At 27.8% G+C, this 17,988-nt stretch overlaps 2 protein-coding genes, 2 long non-coding RNA genes and 2 pseudogenes across 4 annotated transcripts in view; 5 read left to right on the forward strand and 1 right to left on the reverse strand.

Annotated features, from left to right (window-relative positions):
• The window catches only part of LOC140670251 (uncharacterized), a 64,278-nt gene extending 47,089 nt beyond the window's left edge, over window positions 1-17,189 (reverse strand). Inside the window, exons 1-2 of the long non-coding RNA XR_012047515.1 lie at window positions 16,854-17,189; window positions 16,473-16,519 (exon numbers count right to left, since the gene is read on the reverse strand). This is a non-coding gene — a long non-coding RNA (uncharacterized lncRNA). The remainder of the gene's footprint in view (window positions 1-16,472; window positions 16,520-16,853) is intronic.
• LOC140670296 (uncharacterized) lies at window positions 2,753-3,546 on the forward strand (annotated as a pseudogene).
• On the forward strand, window positions 4,552-5,238 carry LOC140670297 (uncharacterized). Its single transcript, XM_072900860.1, has 3 exons — window positions 4,552-4,621; window positions 4,692-4,787; window positions 5,036-5,238. The coding sequence occupies exons 1-3, from the start codon at window positions 4,552-4,554 to the stop codon at window positions 5,236-5,238; spliced, it is 369 nt and encodes a 122-aa protein (XP_072756961.1).
• On the forward strand, window positions 5,453-6,444 carry LOC140670298 (uncharacterized; annotated as a pseudogene).
• On the forward strand, window positions 11,469-11,826 carry LOC140670459 (uncharacterized). The gene is made up of 2 exons (XR_012047563.1): window positions 11,469-11,653; window positions 11,744-11,826. It is a non-coding gene; the product is annotated as an uncharacterized lncRNA (long non-coding RNA).
• LOC140670458 (uncharacterized) lies at window positions 11,947-12,923 on the forward strand. Its single transcript, XM_072901063.1, has 4 exons — window positions 11,947-12,009; window positions 12,167-12,313; window positions 12,458-12,744; window positions 12,840-12,923. The coding sequence occupies exons 1-3, from the start codon at window positions 11,985-11,987 to the stop codon at window positions 12,607-12,609; spliced, it is 324 nt and encodes a 107-aa protein (XP_072757164.1). The 5' UTR covers window positions 11,947-11,984; the 3' UTR covers window positions 12,610-12,744; window positions 12,840-12,923.
• Window positions 17,190-17,988: the final 799 nt, after the last annotated feature.

The raw sequence follows: 17,988 nt of genomic DNA on the forward strand, positions 1-17,988 counted from the left end.
AGACTATCATAATTTTTTTACAATGTATAAATTTACATAAAATTTATACCTTTTTATGGTAATACTTGTGTTAGTTATATATTAAAAATTATTGTAATTATGTTTAATGTACAAAAACAAAACCCATTTGTTTCTAAACGTCATATGAGAATTGTTGAAAATGAAACTAATATAGATATTGCAGGCTCCTCTAAACAATCATTTATTACTAACAATTCTTTTAAAGATTATCATTTAGATTTATAGATTTATATTTTAGATTATATAGAAATTATAATAAAAATATCCATACATATCAAAAATGCTACTGATAGAATCAGTATTGAAAATACATCTTTTGGAAATGAAAACAGACAATGTTTAAATAATAACAATGACAGAAGACAGAATGATGATAATAAAGAAAATAAAGAGAGTGATGATCATGACTTTTACACACACAATCTTTCTACAGAAAATATAGATAAGGCTTACAATGATGCTGATAATGGCAACTAATTTAAAAATGCTATAGCTGAATGGGCTGTATGTTATAATATAAATGTATGTAACGCATTGCTAAAAATTTTGCAGCAACATACGTTATGCAACTTCTCAAAAGACATACAAACATTATTAGAAACACCACAAGTCATTACTGTAAATGCATGTGGAGAATATTTTTATTCGGGTTTGGGTAATATTATTAAAAAAATGTTATTAAAATCTCCTAAAATAAAATATATTAATTTATTAATAAACATTGATGGTCTTCCATTCGCAAAGTCATCACATGCTTCATTGTGGCCTACTCTATATTCAAATACAATTAATAAAAAAGTATATCTTGTTGGTGCATTTTTTGGAAATAAAAAATCAGAAAATTGCAATACTTTTTTACAACCTTTAGTAAATGATTTAATTAATTTAAGTAATGGTTATATTTATAATAATAATATAATGAAAATTAAATTATTAGGTTTAATATGTGATGCACCAGCAAAGTCTTTCGTTTTGAATGTAAAAGGTCATATTGGATTTTACAGTTGCACAAAATGCACAATCAAAGGAAAGTACTTGCATGGTAGAATATGTTTTCCAAATACATCTTATTCTTTAAGAACTGACGAATCATTTGCTGCAAACGCTTACAAAAATTTTCAAACTGGCTTTTCTGTTTTAAATAATGTCCCAGAATTTTCACCTATAAGTAATATTCCGCTTGACTATATGCATCTCATATGTTTAGGTGTAGTTAAAAAATTATTACTTTTGTGGACAGAAGGACCGCTTTCTATACGTTTGAGCAGAAAATCAATTAATAAAATATCACATTTGTTAATTTTGCTTAGATGTACTATTCCAAATGATTTTGTCAGAAAGTCAAGATCCTTAAAAGATGTTAGACAATGGAAAGCTGTCGAATTCAGGAATTTCCTTTTATATACAGGACCTGTTGTATTAAAATACATATTAAAGAAAGACATGTATCATCATTTTCTTTCACTTCATGTAGCCATCACAATTCTTGTTCGTCCAGATTTATGCACAAAACATTATGTAGATTATGCTGAAGCTTTATTAAAAAATTTTGTTCAATCTTTTGAAATACTCTATGGTAAACAATATATATCACATAATGTGTTACATTTGTGTTCTGATGTGAGAACATTTGGCTCATTAGATAACTTCAGTGCATTCCACTTTGAAAACTATATGATGACTATTAAGAAACAATTAAAAAAGCAACAATTAATTAAGAGATATAGTAAAAATGAAAATCTCAGTTTTCTATTACCAAAACCTATTTACAATAATCAAAATTTATGTTCGCTAAAATATTTGCATAATAATGGACCAATATCTCATAATTGTGGTAATGTACAATCTCAATATTTACAATTATTAACTGAGAAATTTAATATAAACTGTAAAAATAACAGTAATTCTAATAGTTGTTGTCTTCTAAAAAACGGACACTACATTGTTATTGTAAACATTGTAAAAATAAATGAAGAAATTTTTATCCTCGAAAAAAATGTACATATGTAAAAAATCTATATAAATTACCTTGTAAATCTAGCGAATTTGGCATAAAAGTTATGACAGTCAATAGTGAAGAACTTTTGTCCTATCCCATTACAGATATTATTTGTAAAGCATGGAGAATTCCTTATACGAATCAAACAAATATATTTGCAGTATTTCCCTTAAACCATTTTACATAATATATTTATTAGACATATTATGCTTAAACCATTTTACATAATATATTTATTAGACATATTATAATGCTTTACAATATATATTTTCAACTACATTTTAATATACAGGGTGTCCCAAAATGACCGGTAAATATTCTAATGGCAGGTTCTTTAGAACATTTTAAAACGAAAAGTTTAATACAAAAATGTCAAGGCTATAATAGTTTTCAAATTAGAAAGATTTAAAGATCACAAATGACAGGACTAGAATTTCGCGTGCTCAGGTACGGCAAAATAACAAGTGATAAAAGTGCTTCTATGAATTTATCTAATTCCTTTATCACTTGTTATTTTGCCGTACCTAAGCGCGCGAAATTCTAGTCCTGTCATTTGTGATCTTTAAATCTTTCTAATTTGAGAACTATTGTAGCCTCGACATTTTTGTATTAAATTTTTCGCCTTAAAATGTTCTAAAGAACCTGCCATTAAAATATTTACCGGCATTTTCGGGACACCCTGTATATACACACAAGTATTTTGCATTTGCGGATTTTTGATCTTACAGAAAAATGAGTGCTAAAACATTTATAATAGCGGAATTCAGTGATGGCCTACAGTTGATACCTACATCATAGTATAATGCAGATAAAAGATCGACCATTTGGCCTAGTCACTTTAAAAGTAAATTTATAGAATTAATAAAGCCATAATAACAAAAGAAATGCCTAAAAATAATATAGAATGGGATGAATTACCAATTAAAAGAACTTTTGGCAAAGCAGGTAAAATATAGTTGTATTTGAAATTTATAAACAGTAGAAAAGAAGTGTTTGCACATTAAAATGCTAAAAAGTATTGGTTTATTATTTTTATATAATTTTATCTGGAAACATATTGTTGCATGTCTAATAATGCTTTATTCAATATATTAATATATGTATACAAATAAAAAGAATATTTTAGTAAGATACTTAACAATAATATTTTTTTGCTTTGTTTAACGTTATTTCAATGAGATGGAATGTGCAAATACTTTTTTTAATCTGTATTTGTATATGATTGCTACAAGTTATTATTTGTTAATTATAATTTATTTTTTAACGTTTTTTAAATAATTAAGATACTTATGAGGGATGAAAAAATTAGTGCTTGCGGAAGATACATCAAATATTGAGATGTCATCTGATGGATTACGTGAACAACAGAAGGAACTAAGACGCAAAAAGCGGAGAGAAAAATTTCATTATCATCATCTTCAGATGAAGAACTTTCTTTAAATGAAAATCGCTATAAAAAGTTAAATAAAACTTTGCCTGCTTATCCACAAATTTCAAATTTTGTAGCATCTAATAAGGTTATATAACATGACAGATTGATACATAATAATTTCATATTGAACACTGACGGTAAGCAGTTATAATTTATAAGAATTATATATATTAATGTAGAAAAAAATAATAACTCTAAGAAAAATAATTAACTTTTATTCCTTAGAGAGAACTATTGAGGAAACTCATGTTTCTACAAATAATATAAAAAAAGCTTTTACGAGAAAACCTCATGAAGATAGTGACGTCGAAAATATTTACACGAGTGGTATATTTTAAAAATATTGCTTTTAAGTAATGTTTCAAAAATGTTTAAATATTGTAGGAATATTCTGTTTTTTTTTAACAAACTGCCCAAGTATTATATGATATATTTCTGTTAAATCGATGCGTGATTGATAAATGTATGATTCTGTGTGACGCATCACTTTTGCGCGCGCTACACATGCGAGAGGAGATCGAGGAGGAGACGCACTTCTTCTATTTGTGACACCATGTAAGGAGAACGACTCATAACGCTAATTAACTTCTGTTCAGTATATATATATATATATATATATATATATATATATATATATATACATATATCTATCCTTCACTTGACAACATCCAACAAATCTTTTATTAATAACGCATACATATGTATATACATATGTATTTACTAAAAAAATAAAAATAGCTAGACGTATAATTTTTTAATGGTAGATATAGTAACTTTTTAAAATAATTAATAAATTAAAATATATAATTTTCAGAATATAAGAAATTAGTTATAGGAAAAGTGAATAAAGTCCTATACAAACTTAAGGACGTTCATCGCTTATAATAGTAGCCAAAAGTTTTGCGAGCGTTTTGCTTTTTTTCTGTATGGCGCGATCCTCTCTTAACGCTAGAACGTTTAACATAGATTATACGCTCTAACACAAGTAACGCAGCTCTGCGTCTTATATGTATACTACACACACACTAGTATTTGGGAGAAGCGAAGATCCGGCAACGCTGCTTTTGTGTTGACAGTAAGAGAGTGCGCATAATCAATCATGTTTAACCAATTTCGCAGACCAAATGGCAGATTTGCCAAAAAAAAAGTTGTAGCCAAAGAAATAAAATGTATTATAGCTATGACAAAAGCAAAACAAAAATGTACAAAAAAACACGATTGAAAATAGTATTTGTAAAGGGTTACGTATCGTCGATTTATTAAAATTAGCAAAAAATCTGAAGTGTTGCAGCTGCGAGAAGGTTCTCAGTTTAGAAAATATAGTAGCTGAGAAACGTTGAGGCCTTCATTCTATTTTAAATATTATTTGTAAAAAATGTAATATAAAAAATATAGTTCATACAGGCAAAATTCAAAAGTTTAATGGTCAAAGTTATGCAGAAAGCAATTTAACATTAGCACTAGGTAAATTTCATACGTAAATATTTTAATAAATATTCCATTTTCATAAAAATATAAATATCTTTTTTCTCAAATGTCAATTTTTTTCTGCCTTTATAGTTTCTTACATGCTTTTATTACAGGCTACATATATAGTAGTATTGGTTTACAAAAAATATTTGCCTGCATGAATATTCCTAATATATCAACTCATATGTATAAACGATACGAACAAGTAGTAAATCCACTTGTGGAGCAAGCTGCAAAAGATAGTTGCAAACAAAGTGCTCAAGAAGAAAGACATCAAGTGTTAGAGAATATAGAAAAGATATTTCAACAATTGTAAGCACTTATATCAATATACAGTCGACGTGATTTTGATTCGTTAAACTTATATTAAAAGCATATTAATTTACATCCTTTATAATTAAATCCTGTATTATTTTGCCTTTTATTCTTTCTTGCTTTGTAGACCCTCTGATGTTATAGAAGATATTTTTCCTCACCTAAACAGACTTCGGTCTTGTCATGATCCTGTCCCATCACATTCACAACACATTTATAAAAATTCTTTGAATCCAACGTTTGATGTCGCGTTAGGAAATATTGTTAACATTATTATATCCTATGATATGGGTTGGAACAAACGCGGTCATGGGAAAAGCTATGACAGCTTGAACGGTTATGCCACCATTATTGGATTTCTATCTAACAAGATCTTAGACTTTACTACCCGTAATCGCAAATGCGATGCAGGTTACAATAAGGACAATCATGATTACCGCCTCAACTTCCAAGGTAGTGCGAAAGTTATGGAGGCTGACACCTGCGTAGAATTGGTAAAAAAAAGCAAAATTTTGAAAGAAACAGGTTTAAATATTAAAGTTATAATAAGAGATGAAGATAGCTCGGCGATAGCGGCAGTGCGTAAAGAAAGCGGTGTATTTATTCATAAATTAACGGATAAAAATCATTTAGTTAAACATTTAACTAATGAATTATATGAACTCGACAAAAAGTTTAAAGAATTAAATAAAAAAGGCATGATAAATCATATTATGTTAAATATAAATGCTTTACATATGCAATTGCACAAAATAAAGGGCAGAGCACGCAATTGGCAAATATATTACGTAATATACCAGAGCATTTATACGGGCAACACGAAAATTGTGCAGAGTGGTGCCATTGAGAAGAAGATTCATCAAAACAAACCATTAAAATTATAGATAAAGCATTATATAATGAATTAAAAGCAGTATTTCTTAAATATGCAAATAACTCGCAAAAATTTTCGGTAGCAGCATCTAGCCAAGGTAATGAAAGTGTTAATAATATCATTGCTCATAAAGCACCAAAAAATATTTGCCTTAGTAAAAGTGCTGCTTGCGATTTTCGTGTGGCTAGTGCTGTATGCGCAAAAAATGACGGTGAGCCTAGTATAATCAATATAAGAAAAAAATTAAATATTTTGTCTGGTTTTCATAATAATATGCCAATGGAGTCGAGAAAAAACGAGATCTTAGAAAACGTCTCGAATCTAGTAAAATAAAATAATTACGACGACTCCAATTAAAAATAAATAGAGAAGCATTGCGTAAAAATAAAGAGAAGGTGGAAGGAATACAGTATCTTTCAAACTGTGGAATCAATGAAGCCATTCAATCTTATAAAAAAAACGAATCTATCAACGTTCTGCTGGATAAGTGCATAATAGTATATTTTGACTTAGAGACTGCAGGTCTCAGTAAAACAGCAGATATTTTGCAAATCACTGCAATATCGGGAAAAACCGTTTTTAATGTTTACATTAATTCTTCGCAACAGATACCTGCTAGTGTTACTAAAATAACAGGCTTGCATATCTTAGAAGGTAAATTGTATTTGCACAATAAGCAGCTGAATACATGCATCCAGAAAGCAGCATTACTAGCTTTTCATCAATTTTTAACCAATTTAGGGACACATTATCTTTTAGTTGCACATCTTTTGATAGACCACGACTTCTTACATTAATTTTAAAACACGATATGATTGATCAATTTCACATTATAGCTGGCTTTACCGATACCTTGACCGTTTTTAAAAAAATCTTACCCGATCGAAAAGGTCCAGGCATGTTCAAGCTAACAACATTATATAATAATTTTATAAAAAATGAAAGTGAGGGAGATAACTTATTGTCTTTTCATGATGCTGAATTTGATGTCACAGTACTACAAAAACTTGCACTTTATTTTAAAATTGAAAACCAGCTTTTTTTTAAATTTAAAAACGCTTCAAAAAAGCTTAATAGAGTTAAATGATAATTATAAAATTAATGTCGGTCTACATGAATTACAGGTTTTTAAAAATATAGTTTCAAGGGATATTTTAAGAAAAATGGCTAAGATTGGAATCTCGAGCGATTCTCTAATAAATTTATATAAAAATGTAGGGAAATTGAAAATAGTTGAATTATCTTCTAATAAAATTGACGAAAAACCACGAGTCAGCAGAAACAAGACGGTTTTAGAAAAGATTATTAAACATTTAGTTTTAATAACTAAATAATTAAATTTTTCTAGTTTTAATAATTACTTACAATAAATTTGTTTTAGTATAAGTCTATAGAATTACAAGTTGCAAATTTTTAGTTAGTAATTTTGTTTATGTGCTTATTTTATTGTAAGAAGCTACATATAATCTTGATGTAATAACCCAGGTAGAAATTTGCCTCGATTTCCCAAGATTAAATACAGGGCCTAAGTAGAAAAATCCAGTTTGAAATATCCATTTAGGTTCAGAATAGATTCTAGAAATTGACCTTGATTTTACCGAAAAAAAATAATCAGAATAATAGTTAGAAAAATCTACATAGGTCCTATATTGACACTGCCAAATTATTCTCAAATTAGATATAAAGCTATGGGGCCTGGATTGAATAATTTAGCTTGAAATACCCTGATAGCCCCAAAATATAAACCATAATCCTTTCTCAAGATAAAATTAACCTACAAAATACATTAAATAAGTTGTCAGTTCACAGAATTGTATACATTTGTAACAATTTTGTCGTTTTTTTTTGTTTTATATAATAAGTGGTCATATAATTTTGAGATACTTGAAATTAGTGACATCGAAAACATATGGACATCCTCACGATTAAAGAAACGAAAATACTATGCAAGAAAAAAAAAAAAGAATGTTTTTAAATATCAATAGTGATGAGATTAATAATGACGTGCAAGACGATAAAAGTGAAAAAGAAAATTTCGAAGTCGGTAAAAATACACTACACGAAGAAGTTGTTGAGACTGATGGAAGTACAAACAATGATATAATTGAAGCCGAAGAAAATAGTTCAAATGACAATGAAATTAATGAAACAACAGATGAAGAAATTGGAGACAGTGAAAATGAACCCGAAGATGAGATGGTAAAATTACGCGATTGGATTGTTAAATGCCAAGTTCCACACGCACACGCAGATATGTTACGCGATATTTTAAGACCAAGATTAATGCCAAATTTGCCGAAATGTACGAAAGCATTCATTGGAACGACGTCAGCTAAATACAAAATCGAAAAAATGGATGCCGATGATGGATCAGTAGGAGAATTTGTTTACTTGGGAATAAAAAAAAATCTGATAAATATCCTTAATATAAAATTACACATCAATAACAATGAAATAATTAATTTACAAATTAATATTGACGAAGTACCACTTTTTAAATCAGCTGCGAAACAATTTTGGTCAATTTTATGTCGAGTCGATTACAATCCAATGATATATAAACCGTTTCCAATTGTAATATACGCCGGCAATTTAAAACCTAAATTGTTGACGGATTTTTTACAAAAATTTATAACGGAGATCAACGAACTTCAAACGAATGGTTTTGAAATTGACAATAAAAATTACAAAATTAAAATTAAATGTTTCATCTGTGACACACCTCCAAGGTTCTTTATAAAATCTACTGTAAATCACACAGGATTTTATTCTTGCGAGCGATGTACTGCAATTGGTGTAAAAGTTAACAGTCATTTCAAGTATCGATTCTCCAGAACGAACTGATGAAACATTTCGAAGCTTTTTAGATCCAAATCATCACAAAAATTCGACACCTTTATTATTTATCAATCCACCAATAAATATGGTCCATTGTTTTGTTTTAGATTTTATACATTTATGTTGCCTTGGTGTGATGAAAAAATTACTAGAATATTGGATAAGCAATACAAAATTTAAAATCAGTTCAGCGTACAAGTTGGAATTATCTCGAAGATTGCAAATTATACGTTCATTTATACCAAACGATTTTCAAAAAAAGCTGAGAGACGTCGATACTTTGCACAAATGGAAAGCGACAGAGCTATTTCTATTATGTATTGGTCTAATTGTTTTAAAAGACCTTTTAAGAAAAACAGAATATAATCATTTTTTATTATTACACATGGCCTGCTGATTACTTTGCACTGAAAGTAAAGCAATAATGTCTGTAGAAAATGCAAAGAAATATCTTAGAGTTTTCTGCGCATCGTCTCAAGAAATTTATGGCGAAGAGTTTGCTGTCATCAACGTACACAACTTAATTCATTTGGCTGATGATGTAAGAAACATTTGAGAACTATTTAGGAATGATTAAGAAAGCACTTCGCTCACCAAATCGTCCATTGGCTCAATTATGTCGTCGACTTCATTAAAATAACTTAATGTAAAATACTCTGAAGCCTACAATACCAAGTATAGTTAGTATAAAATATCGTAAAAAATGTGAAACAATTTCATAGATAACATATAAAGATGTATTATTAAAAACAAAATCACCAAATGATATGGTCCTGTTACGGGATGACACAACTGTTTTGAAAATAATAAAATTTGTTAGAATAGAACACAACGATAAAGTGAACATTGTAGGCAATGTGGTTCCATTGAAACGAAGCATTTATTCATATCCATCGAATTCAAGTGTAACAGACATGTGGGAAATTCAAACCGAAAATCAACAATTTGAAATAAGTGTACCAGTTAAACAAATTAAGTGTAAACTTATGCACTTAGTTCTTAACTTTGAATCACAATTACAAAATTGCAGATTTAGGTTATTTACACCAAATGTAAATACTATTTCTCAGAAATGTAAATATGTATATATTAACATCGATAAAGAGATTATGGTAGGTTTACATATTAACTAAATAATGCATTTTATAATAAATAAAATAACATTTTATTACTAACTTTATGAATAATATTTAATTTTGTTTCAGTTTTTAATAATGACTGAAGAAAAACAGCACAACAGAATTTTTTCGATTAAAGATTGCTTCCTTTTAGAACACAAGGGCGACACAAATACAATGTACTCACATCGTTCATTGTTAAATGTCGTTTGTATTTTCTAAGCAATCTAACAAATTTCGCGATCTCCTTATGCCGGTAATGTCGCGATTTTATTTTGTTCGTGAGCACGTATGAGCACGTGCTGTGCTATTATATTGGAAAGCATTGAGGAATTTAAGAAGATATATACGAAAGAAAAGTTTGCTGCAAGAAAACTAAGGTAAAAAAATTCTACATTATATTTTTGTTCGTCATTTTTTGTACAAATTATCAAAAAATTGGAAATATTTAATATGAGACAAATAAACCCGTTAATATCATGTTTCGGTAATTTGAGGTTATAAATTCATCGAAATATTCCTTTGGTATAAACTTCACGACATTCATCTACATTTGTTTGAATCAATTTTTGAAAAAACACGATTTTTTCGCATTTACAAATGAGAAAACTCTCTTATACTTATTGTTCCTGACATCTGTGTGATAAAGAGAGTTGCCTGAAACTAAAATATATATCTGTATAATTAAAAATATTTTACTTAAAAAAAAATTCTATTCAATTTTCGTGTACAATGATTTTAATATTGACATAAAGATTTAGAAAGCTTACAAAGATTTTTTTGTATTCAGATGAGTAGATGAGTAGATCATCAAGCGATGGTTTTGACGCCTATTCGCACGGTGTCATTGAATTTGTCAAGCGAGGAAGACCTTCGTCAAGAACAATTAATATAATCTCATTGAAGTGGCTCAGTTTTAATGAAATAAAGAAATGTATAGAAGCTAAATTCAAACCACCTCCGTACAACGAAGAATCTTTCAAAGAATTAGAAAACGTAGTCGAAAACAATGCTGATGCACCAGCAGAGTGGCCTTTGTATCGTGTGAGAGTTATTGCTCGAGGAAGTAAATATATATATGATATACTAATACTTTAATATAAAAAGCAATAAAAATTATACTTTTTTTTAAATACATATATACTGGAATATAAAATTTATTTAATTAAAATCTTATTAATTTTTTATCATTATATATAATTATATATCATTATATATATAATTAAATGAAAAAATTTAATATGTCATATATTTAATATTTAGCATATATAAATATATGCTAAATATTATTTTATCAGCTGTATAATGTATTTTTACATATGTTAAAAATTAATATATATATATATATATATATATATATATATATATATATATATATATATATAATATCAACAGGAAATTACACTGAACACTTAAGAAATTAAGATTAGCAGAGAATCAACGTTACGCATTCACAACAGAAACTGATGTCGAACCAGAAGAAAAAGCTACTGCATTTGAAAGAGAATTTAAAAAGAAAACTCTACTTGCAAGTGTCTCAGAAATAAAATCATTGATGAATGTTAAGTCTATTGAACCCAGCAAAGGTTTGTAAAGAGTAACGTATGAAATGCAAAATATTGTTGTCCAATTTTACTTAATCAATTTTCTTATCGTTGTTTTTAACGCTGTTACAGTATATAAAAGTGCAAAAAAGCGTAATATCACGTCCAGTTCTTTGATTCAGCCGAATCCAAAATACTATAAAAATAAGTCAAATGATGATGAAATGAATAATTTAGGCAAGTATTTTTTCATTCTAATAATGCTCGAAGATATCAATTAAAAGTTTCACAAAATAAAATTTTCATATTTTTAATGCGCATAATATTTTTGTTTGTAGACGATGAAGAGAATTAGAATGACCAATAACCAAAAATGATGCACCGATCAAATAAATCAGGTAAATTTTTTATAGAGATAATAATAATCATTTCCATAATTTAAAGAAAAAATGTTATTTACAAACAGAATGTGTATGACGTCTTTTAAAAATGATACAAATAATCAATACTTTCCTTAAAAAAATATTTAATAAAAAATTCCATTGGCAATTTTAGATGTGCCAAATGATGAACCATCTACATCGAATATTATCATCGATGTGATAGCTCCTGTGATAAATGAAAACTCTATAAATCAAATGGACGACTCAAATATATTTGCAGATTCAGAATTCATGGATATTTCATTTCTAAAAGATGATGGTAATTTTCCAAAAAATTAAAATATTGCAAATGTACAAGTGTACAAATACGATAATCGTTTTATGATAATAATCGTTGTACGATAATATTTACGATAATTAATTGTTATAATTAATCATTTTCTGTAAATCTATATCTTTACAGATGAAATACTGAAAACACAAAACCCAAAACAAAAAGACAAAAAAACTAAGATTTCATCCGAACATATTGAAGTAATGAAGGCCATCGAAGAAATAAACTCGACGCTAAAACAAGTTTTAAGAAATCAAAATAAATTCATAAATTTGTGGTAAGCGTCAGGTATTTTGAAAAGTATCCCTCAAGCCTTTCATGAAAAGTATGAATTAAATATACCTTTTAAAACAACAGAAGAATTTATAAAATTCAATGAATTACTGCAAAGTAATAATGATTGCCAGCGTGATTTTGTAAGTATTGTGTAATATTTTGTAAATATATTATTAATTAAATAGTTCTATTTTTATTGTTAATATGTATTAATATATCATTTACATTATATCAGGTTCGGTCGTTATACATCTTGATTGATCGACGTAGAAATCATATTAAAACAATTACGAACGATATTAAAAAAATACATGGCCCGAGATGTCGCTTTAAGATATACAGCACAAAAACAATGCAATGATAAATTAGTACTCAAGGAATTGCCTTTTTGTAAATCAATAATAGGTATTCTAGCAAATCAATAATAAAATATTTCAATATATTTGTTATTAGTATATATATAAATATTTTTAAACATTTTTAGAATTAGCAGTGCACAAACTCGTTAATGAAAATAATCAGCCATTAACGGAAAAGGAAATTCTCAATGGTATTGGTTATTGCTTAACAAACGCAAAGGACTGGTATGGACATCGCGCAAAGAGAAACAAAGTACAAAATAACCCAGAGTAAAATTTGTAGGCTATATATTTCTTTATATACTATATTATAATAAGTTTCTTTATATATGTCAAATGTTTTGATATAATTGTTTTGTTATTTGCTTACAATTAAATAAGTATATTTTTGTTTTATAACATTATAAATTTTATTACATGTGTGCAAATAAAGCATTTAAACTACATTTATAAAACGAGTAAAATTATTATTAAAATATTTTTCAAAAATCCTTGAAATAAAATATTGACTCAAGTAGGATTCCAGGAAATATTTTAGAGAAAAATTTTGGATTTAAACCTGGATCAAGATGGATTATGAAAATAATTATGGTGTAAATAAAAAAAAATATCTAAGCCCCAGCTAAAATCTAGAGTATGTTTTTGAACAAATTCCGGGCGAAAACTTGAGCCGCTCTAGATTCAGCAATAGGGCCTGTTTGGTTTAGGCGTCCCAAACTTCACACAGATCCTAGCTAGATTTTCCATCTAGACCCTATAAATAAATATATGAAGCCCTGCTTGTTCCTAGATAAAATTTCTACCTGGGAATTTTTATAATTTTATAATTTATTAATTATTTTATAATTATATGATGCAAACATTTTGCGAATAAGTCAATTTCATGTGATAATATTTCATGTGATATTAACATTGTATATTTATTATAAGTATAAAGAATAATGTTTAAATATAATTGTCTTCTTAAATTTGTTTCCTCATTTTTATTTTATGTATATCAGTCATAAATAGAAAATATTTATTGATATTTTAAAGTAATGAACATGTTTTAAGATTAATAATTACGAATTATTTCTTGTCAGTTTTTTCTTAAAATAATTTTTAAAAAGCATTATAATTAAAAAACAATTATGAAAATACAAAAATATAAATTTTTAAAAATCTATATAACACTTTTGTTAATAAATTTTAATATTCTTAATAATTTCTAAGAGATTTTGTAAAGTATTATGAAAATTTTATGATTCAAAATTATAAGCATACAATAAACAGAAAAAATCACGTCCAACATTAATATATATCGCACGCACTAACAGACTTTTCTCTTCCCTCCGCCAATCTTGTTTCCGCTGCGTTACAGTGTTGCCACTTCTCAATGGTGACTCTTTTTACATGACGACACGCTTCGAAATATCGCCAACGTGCAACTTCGGATTACAATTACACATAAACGGTACGGCTACGTATCCCTATCTGGTAATATGTTATTTCTAATATCATCATATATTAGTTTTTTAGCAAAATACATAAACAATTATTGCCGCTATCAATTAAATTATCCCCCTAGAACATGCTTTGCCTCTACTTTACGTGTTAAAATTCGTAACTTTGACATTGAATATCTCAGCTTTGGTACCGGTACGCTTATTACAATTGAGGAAGTGTATAGATAATACTATTAATAATATGTGGTTTAAATTTCAAGCAAACATATAGAAAATTGATTAACCGGTGAACGTCCTTAATACAATCAAAAACATACTCAATAACATGTATTCCTGACGTAATTCTAAGACATTTTCTTCTTTACCAAAATTTTATTTAAAGCATAATTTTATGTTATAAGATAAAATAGTTAGTGACTCATGCAGTGGTAATCACCCGTCGGACGGTCAGCTGCGCCCGTGCTCGCAGCGCGCCGCGCCGCTCCTGCTTGCCTTCTTTACTCGACGCGTGATTAGTAGCTACGCTTCAAATCAAATTTTGGTAAAGAAAAAATTGTCTTAGAATTCACTCAGGAATATTTCATCATTTTAAGGTTATTTTGAATCATCCTGTATATCTTTTCTACTTAAATGACATATACTGTCTCATTACTTTATAAAAATAAAGAATTTAAGGGGATCCAACACTGAATCTCCGACGAGATAGCGCCTTCATCTAATTGTAAGAGGAACTAAAATTGCCGATAATACTACAATTTTCGTATTATGTCATCTTGCTATTGAAAAGAAAATTTTTTATTGCACAATTTATCGATTTGAAAGTAATTAATGAGATTTTTATGATTAAAATGATACCAAACACGACATAAATCAGATAATATTTAATTAGAAAGATAATCGCAATTATGATTATTGATTAATTAAAAATCTTTATCTTTCTAATTAAAAATAATCCAATTTATGTCGTGTTTGGTGTCATTTTAATTACAAAAATCTCATTAATACATTAAAATTATTTTCAAACTGATATAATGCGAAATAAAAGTTTCAATTTTTATTTTATAAAATGTTTATATTATGATAAAATAAGAAATCCGCGAGTTGTCCAAACTGATAGAGAACGAGTAAGGAGTAAGCGAGATAAACGACATCAAAGCGTTCCGAAGACTCGTTTGCGAGGATTCCTTCATCCATTGTTTTCATATCATATATCATCTCACTATAGAAAATAAAACTTTTTTATTTTGCATTTTATCGATTTGAAAATAATTTTAATAGATTAATGAGATTTTTGTGTTTAAAATGACACCAAACACAACATAAATCAGATAATATTTAATTAAAAAAATTATCATAATTATGATTATTGATTAGTTAAAAATCATCCGATTTATGTCATATTTGATGTCGTTTTAATCATAAAAATCTCATTAATCTATTAAAATTATTTTCAAACCGATAAAATGCGAAATAAAAAAGTTTTATTTTCTATAGTGAGATGATATATAAACAATAAATAAAGAAATCCTCGCGAGCAAGACTTCGGACTCTTTCATGTTAGCTATCTCGCTTGCTCCTTATACGTTCTCGCTCTATGTTTGTTCGGCGACTGTCCTTGTTACACAAACAGATAGCAGCTGTATCTATCTCGAAATCGGTCAACTAAAAATTGTTTTGTATTATCTCGCGTCTTGATTTTACACATCATATATGTAGGAAAACAGTTTCTAAAAAGTTAGATTAAAAAACTTTTTTACTAGGCTTTTAAAATCATTTTCAAAAATTTACTTATTCTATCACGTTATTCCAAGCATGGGGCACATCTTTCGTTTGAATAAACTATAAAGAACTTTTATATTAAATAAATATTAATTTAATGAGTCGATAACAAAAGTGAAATTTTATATATAAATTATAGCGTCCAGAACTCGTTATTTAAAAGTACTTTAACTGTGTAAAAGTAAATTTATTGATCTGTGCAGCTAAAAAAAGATTTTTAATTGAACTGATTTTGTTGGTAAAATGAGCCGTGTTAGATCTCCTTAAAATCTTTTTATCACTCACCGACACTGATGCGCAATAACGGAATCGACACTGAAGCTATACGTTGTCTGTAACAAACAAATATAAAATACAAATTATAGCAGCGTTTAAACTAAGTAATATTCAAGAATTTATTATTATACTCATCAAATTTTATATTCGATGCATACAATAATAGGCAAATATATGATTATGGAATAATTTTGTAAATTAAAAAAAAGAACTACTTTTTTAAATAAAAACTTTTATAAGATTTATGTAAAAATTTTATCTCTGAGTTTCTCTTGATTAAATCATTCAAATAAATGAATCGAATTAATTCGTATAAAGGATTTTATATTATATATTATATATTAAATTATATATTATATATTAAATAATTAATATACAAATAATATTTACCCCAGAGTTGCTGCACCGATGCAGGATGCCTCTCCTAGGCCTCCTCCTTCTCTCAGATTGTCAGGGACGTCAGGATCTATTGTTTTATACGCGCGATAGACTTTTTTTAATTTGTTTAAATGTTTAAACGTCTTCTTTGCTTCCTTTTCGAGACATTTTTATTTGTGTGTCAAAACTTATTTCAGTTCAAACTTGTGCACGAGCCAAAGTCCGAAACACGACTAACAAGCAATATACACCGTTTTAACTGCCGCCGCAATAAGACACATTGCTATACTGACCCAGTGTTCGGAGTTAGTTGCCCTTTTCGGGCCGATTTCCGAGGCGCCATCTCCTATTCCCCCACTAGCACTCGAGGCTCGACGGCCGAGCCGCCGAACGTTATACTTGCGTGTCACTATAAGAAATATATTGAAGTCCGTATGTTACGCCACAAATCGTCATTAAAATTTTTCTTGCTAAATAATTTTTATTTTTATAAATAATTATAAATAAAATTATGTTAATAAATAATAAATACAATATAATAGTAAATAATATATATAATAAAAAATATATAATAATAAATTATAAGTATAATTATAAGCGCACATACATATTGTGAACATATATTTTAATGTTTAAGTCATAATTGTTAATTTTTATCATTTGTATCATTTTATATATATGTGTTTGATTTTTAATATTTTTGTCCTATATCTATGAAACACGAATATACATTTTATTTTTATTATTTTTAATTTTGTAATTTTTATTTTTATTTTCAACTTTAATTGCTATTTCTTATTATCCTTTATTTTTTATACATAATAACTGTTATTCAGCTCTTGATGCCTATTGTTTCCCAAGTAAGTAAATAACTTATCGATTAGACGTTTCACGAATTAATTATTGATACCATTATAGAATTCAACCGGTATTGACTTGAAGTCATCAATAAACGACACATTTAATACTTCTTCGTGGCTTATCAACCATGCTTGATTGTACAGATTGACAATTATACATTTTGACAACCATATTTTTAAGCGCCGTTCTCTGACCGCAACATCAAGTTACTGTGTTCCGAATAGATTAGTTAAGCTAAAATGAATACTATTGTTTGTCCTTTTATTATGACTATTGTATTGCGCTG

This window comes from Anoplolepis gracilipes, chromosome 10, assembly GCF_047496725.1.
Source record: "Anoplolepis gracilipes chromosome 10, ASM4749672v1, whole genome shotgun sequence".
In the NCBI taxonomy this organism is placed as follows: domain Eukaryota; kingdom Metazoa; phylum Arthropoda; class Insecta; order Hymenoptera; family Formicidae; genus Anoplolepis; species Anoplolepis gracilipes.

Excerpts from the sequence above, each read along its gene's own strand:
- LOC140670297 (XM_072900860.1), top strand. The coding sequence starts at position 4,552 with ATGTTTAACCAATTTCGCAGACCAAATGGCAGATTTGCCAAAAAAAAA. Across the intron at positions 4,622-4,691 it reads TGTAGCCAAAGAAATAAAAT|GGTTACGTATCGTCGATTTA; the intron begins GTATTATAGCTA and ends GTATTTGTAAAG. Across the intron at positions 4,788-5,035 it reads AAATATAGTAGCTGAGAAAC|GCTACATATATAGTAGTATT; the intron begins GTTGAGGCCTTC and ends CTTTTATTACAG.
- LOC140670458 (XM_072901063.1), top strand. The coding sequence starts at position 11,985 with ATGATGCACCGATCAAATAAATCAG. Across the intron at positions 12,010-12,166 it reads GCACCGATCAAATAAATCAG|ATGTGCCAAATGATGAACCA; the intron begins GTAAATTTTTTA and ends TGGCAATTTTAG. Across the intron at positions 12,314-12,457 it reads TTCATTTCTAAAAGATGATG|ATGAAATACTGAAAACACAA; the intron begins GTAATTTTCCAA and ends ATATCTTTACAG.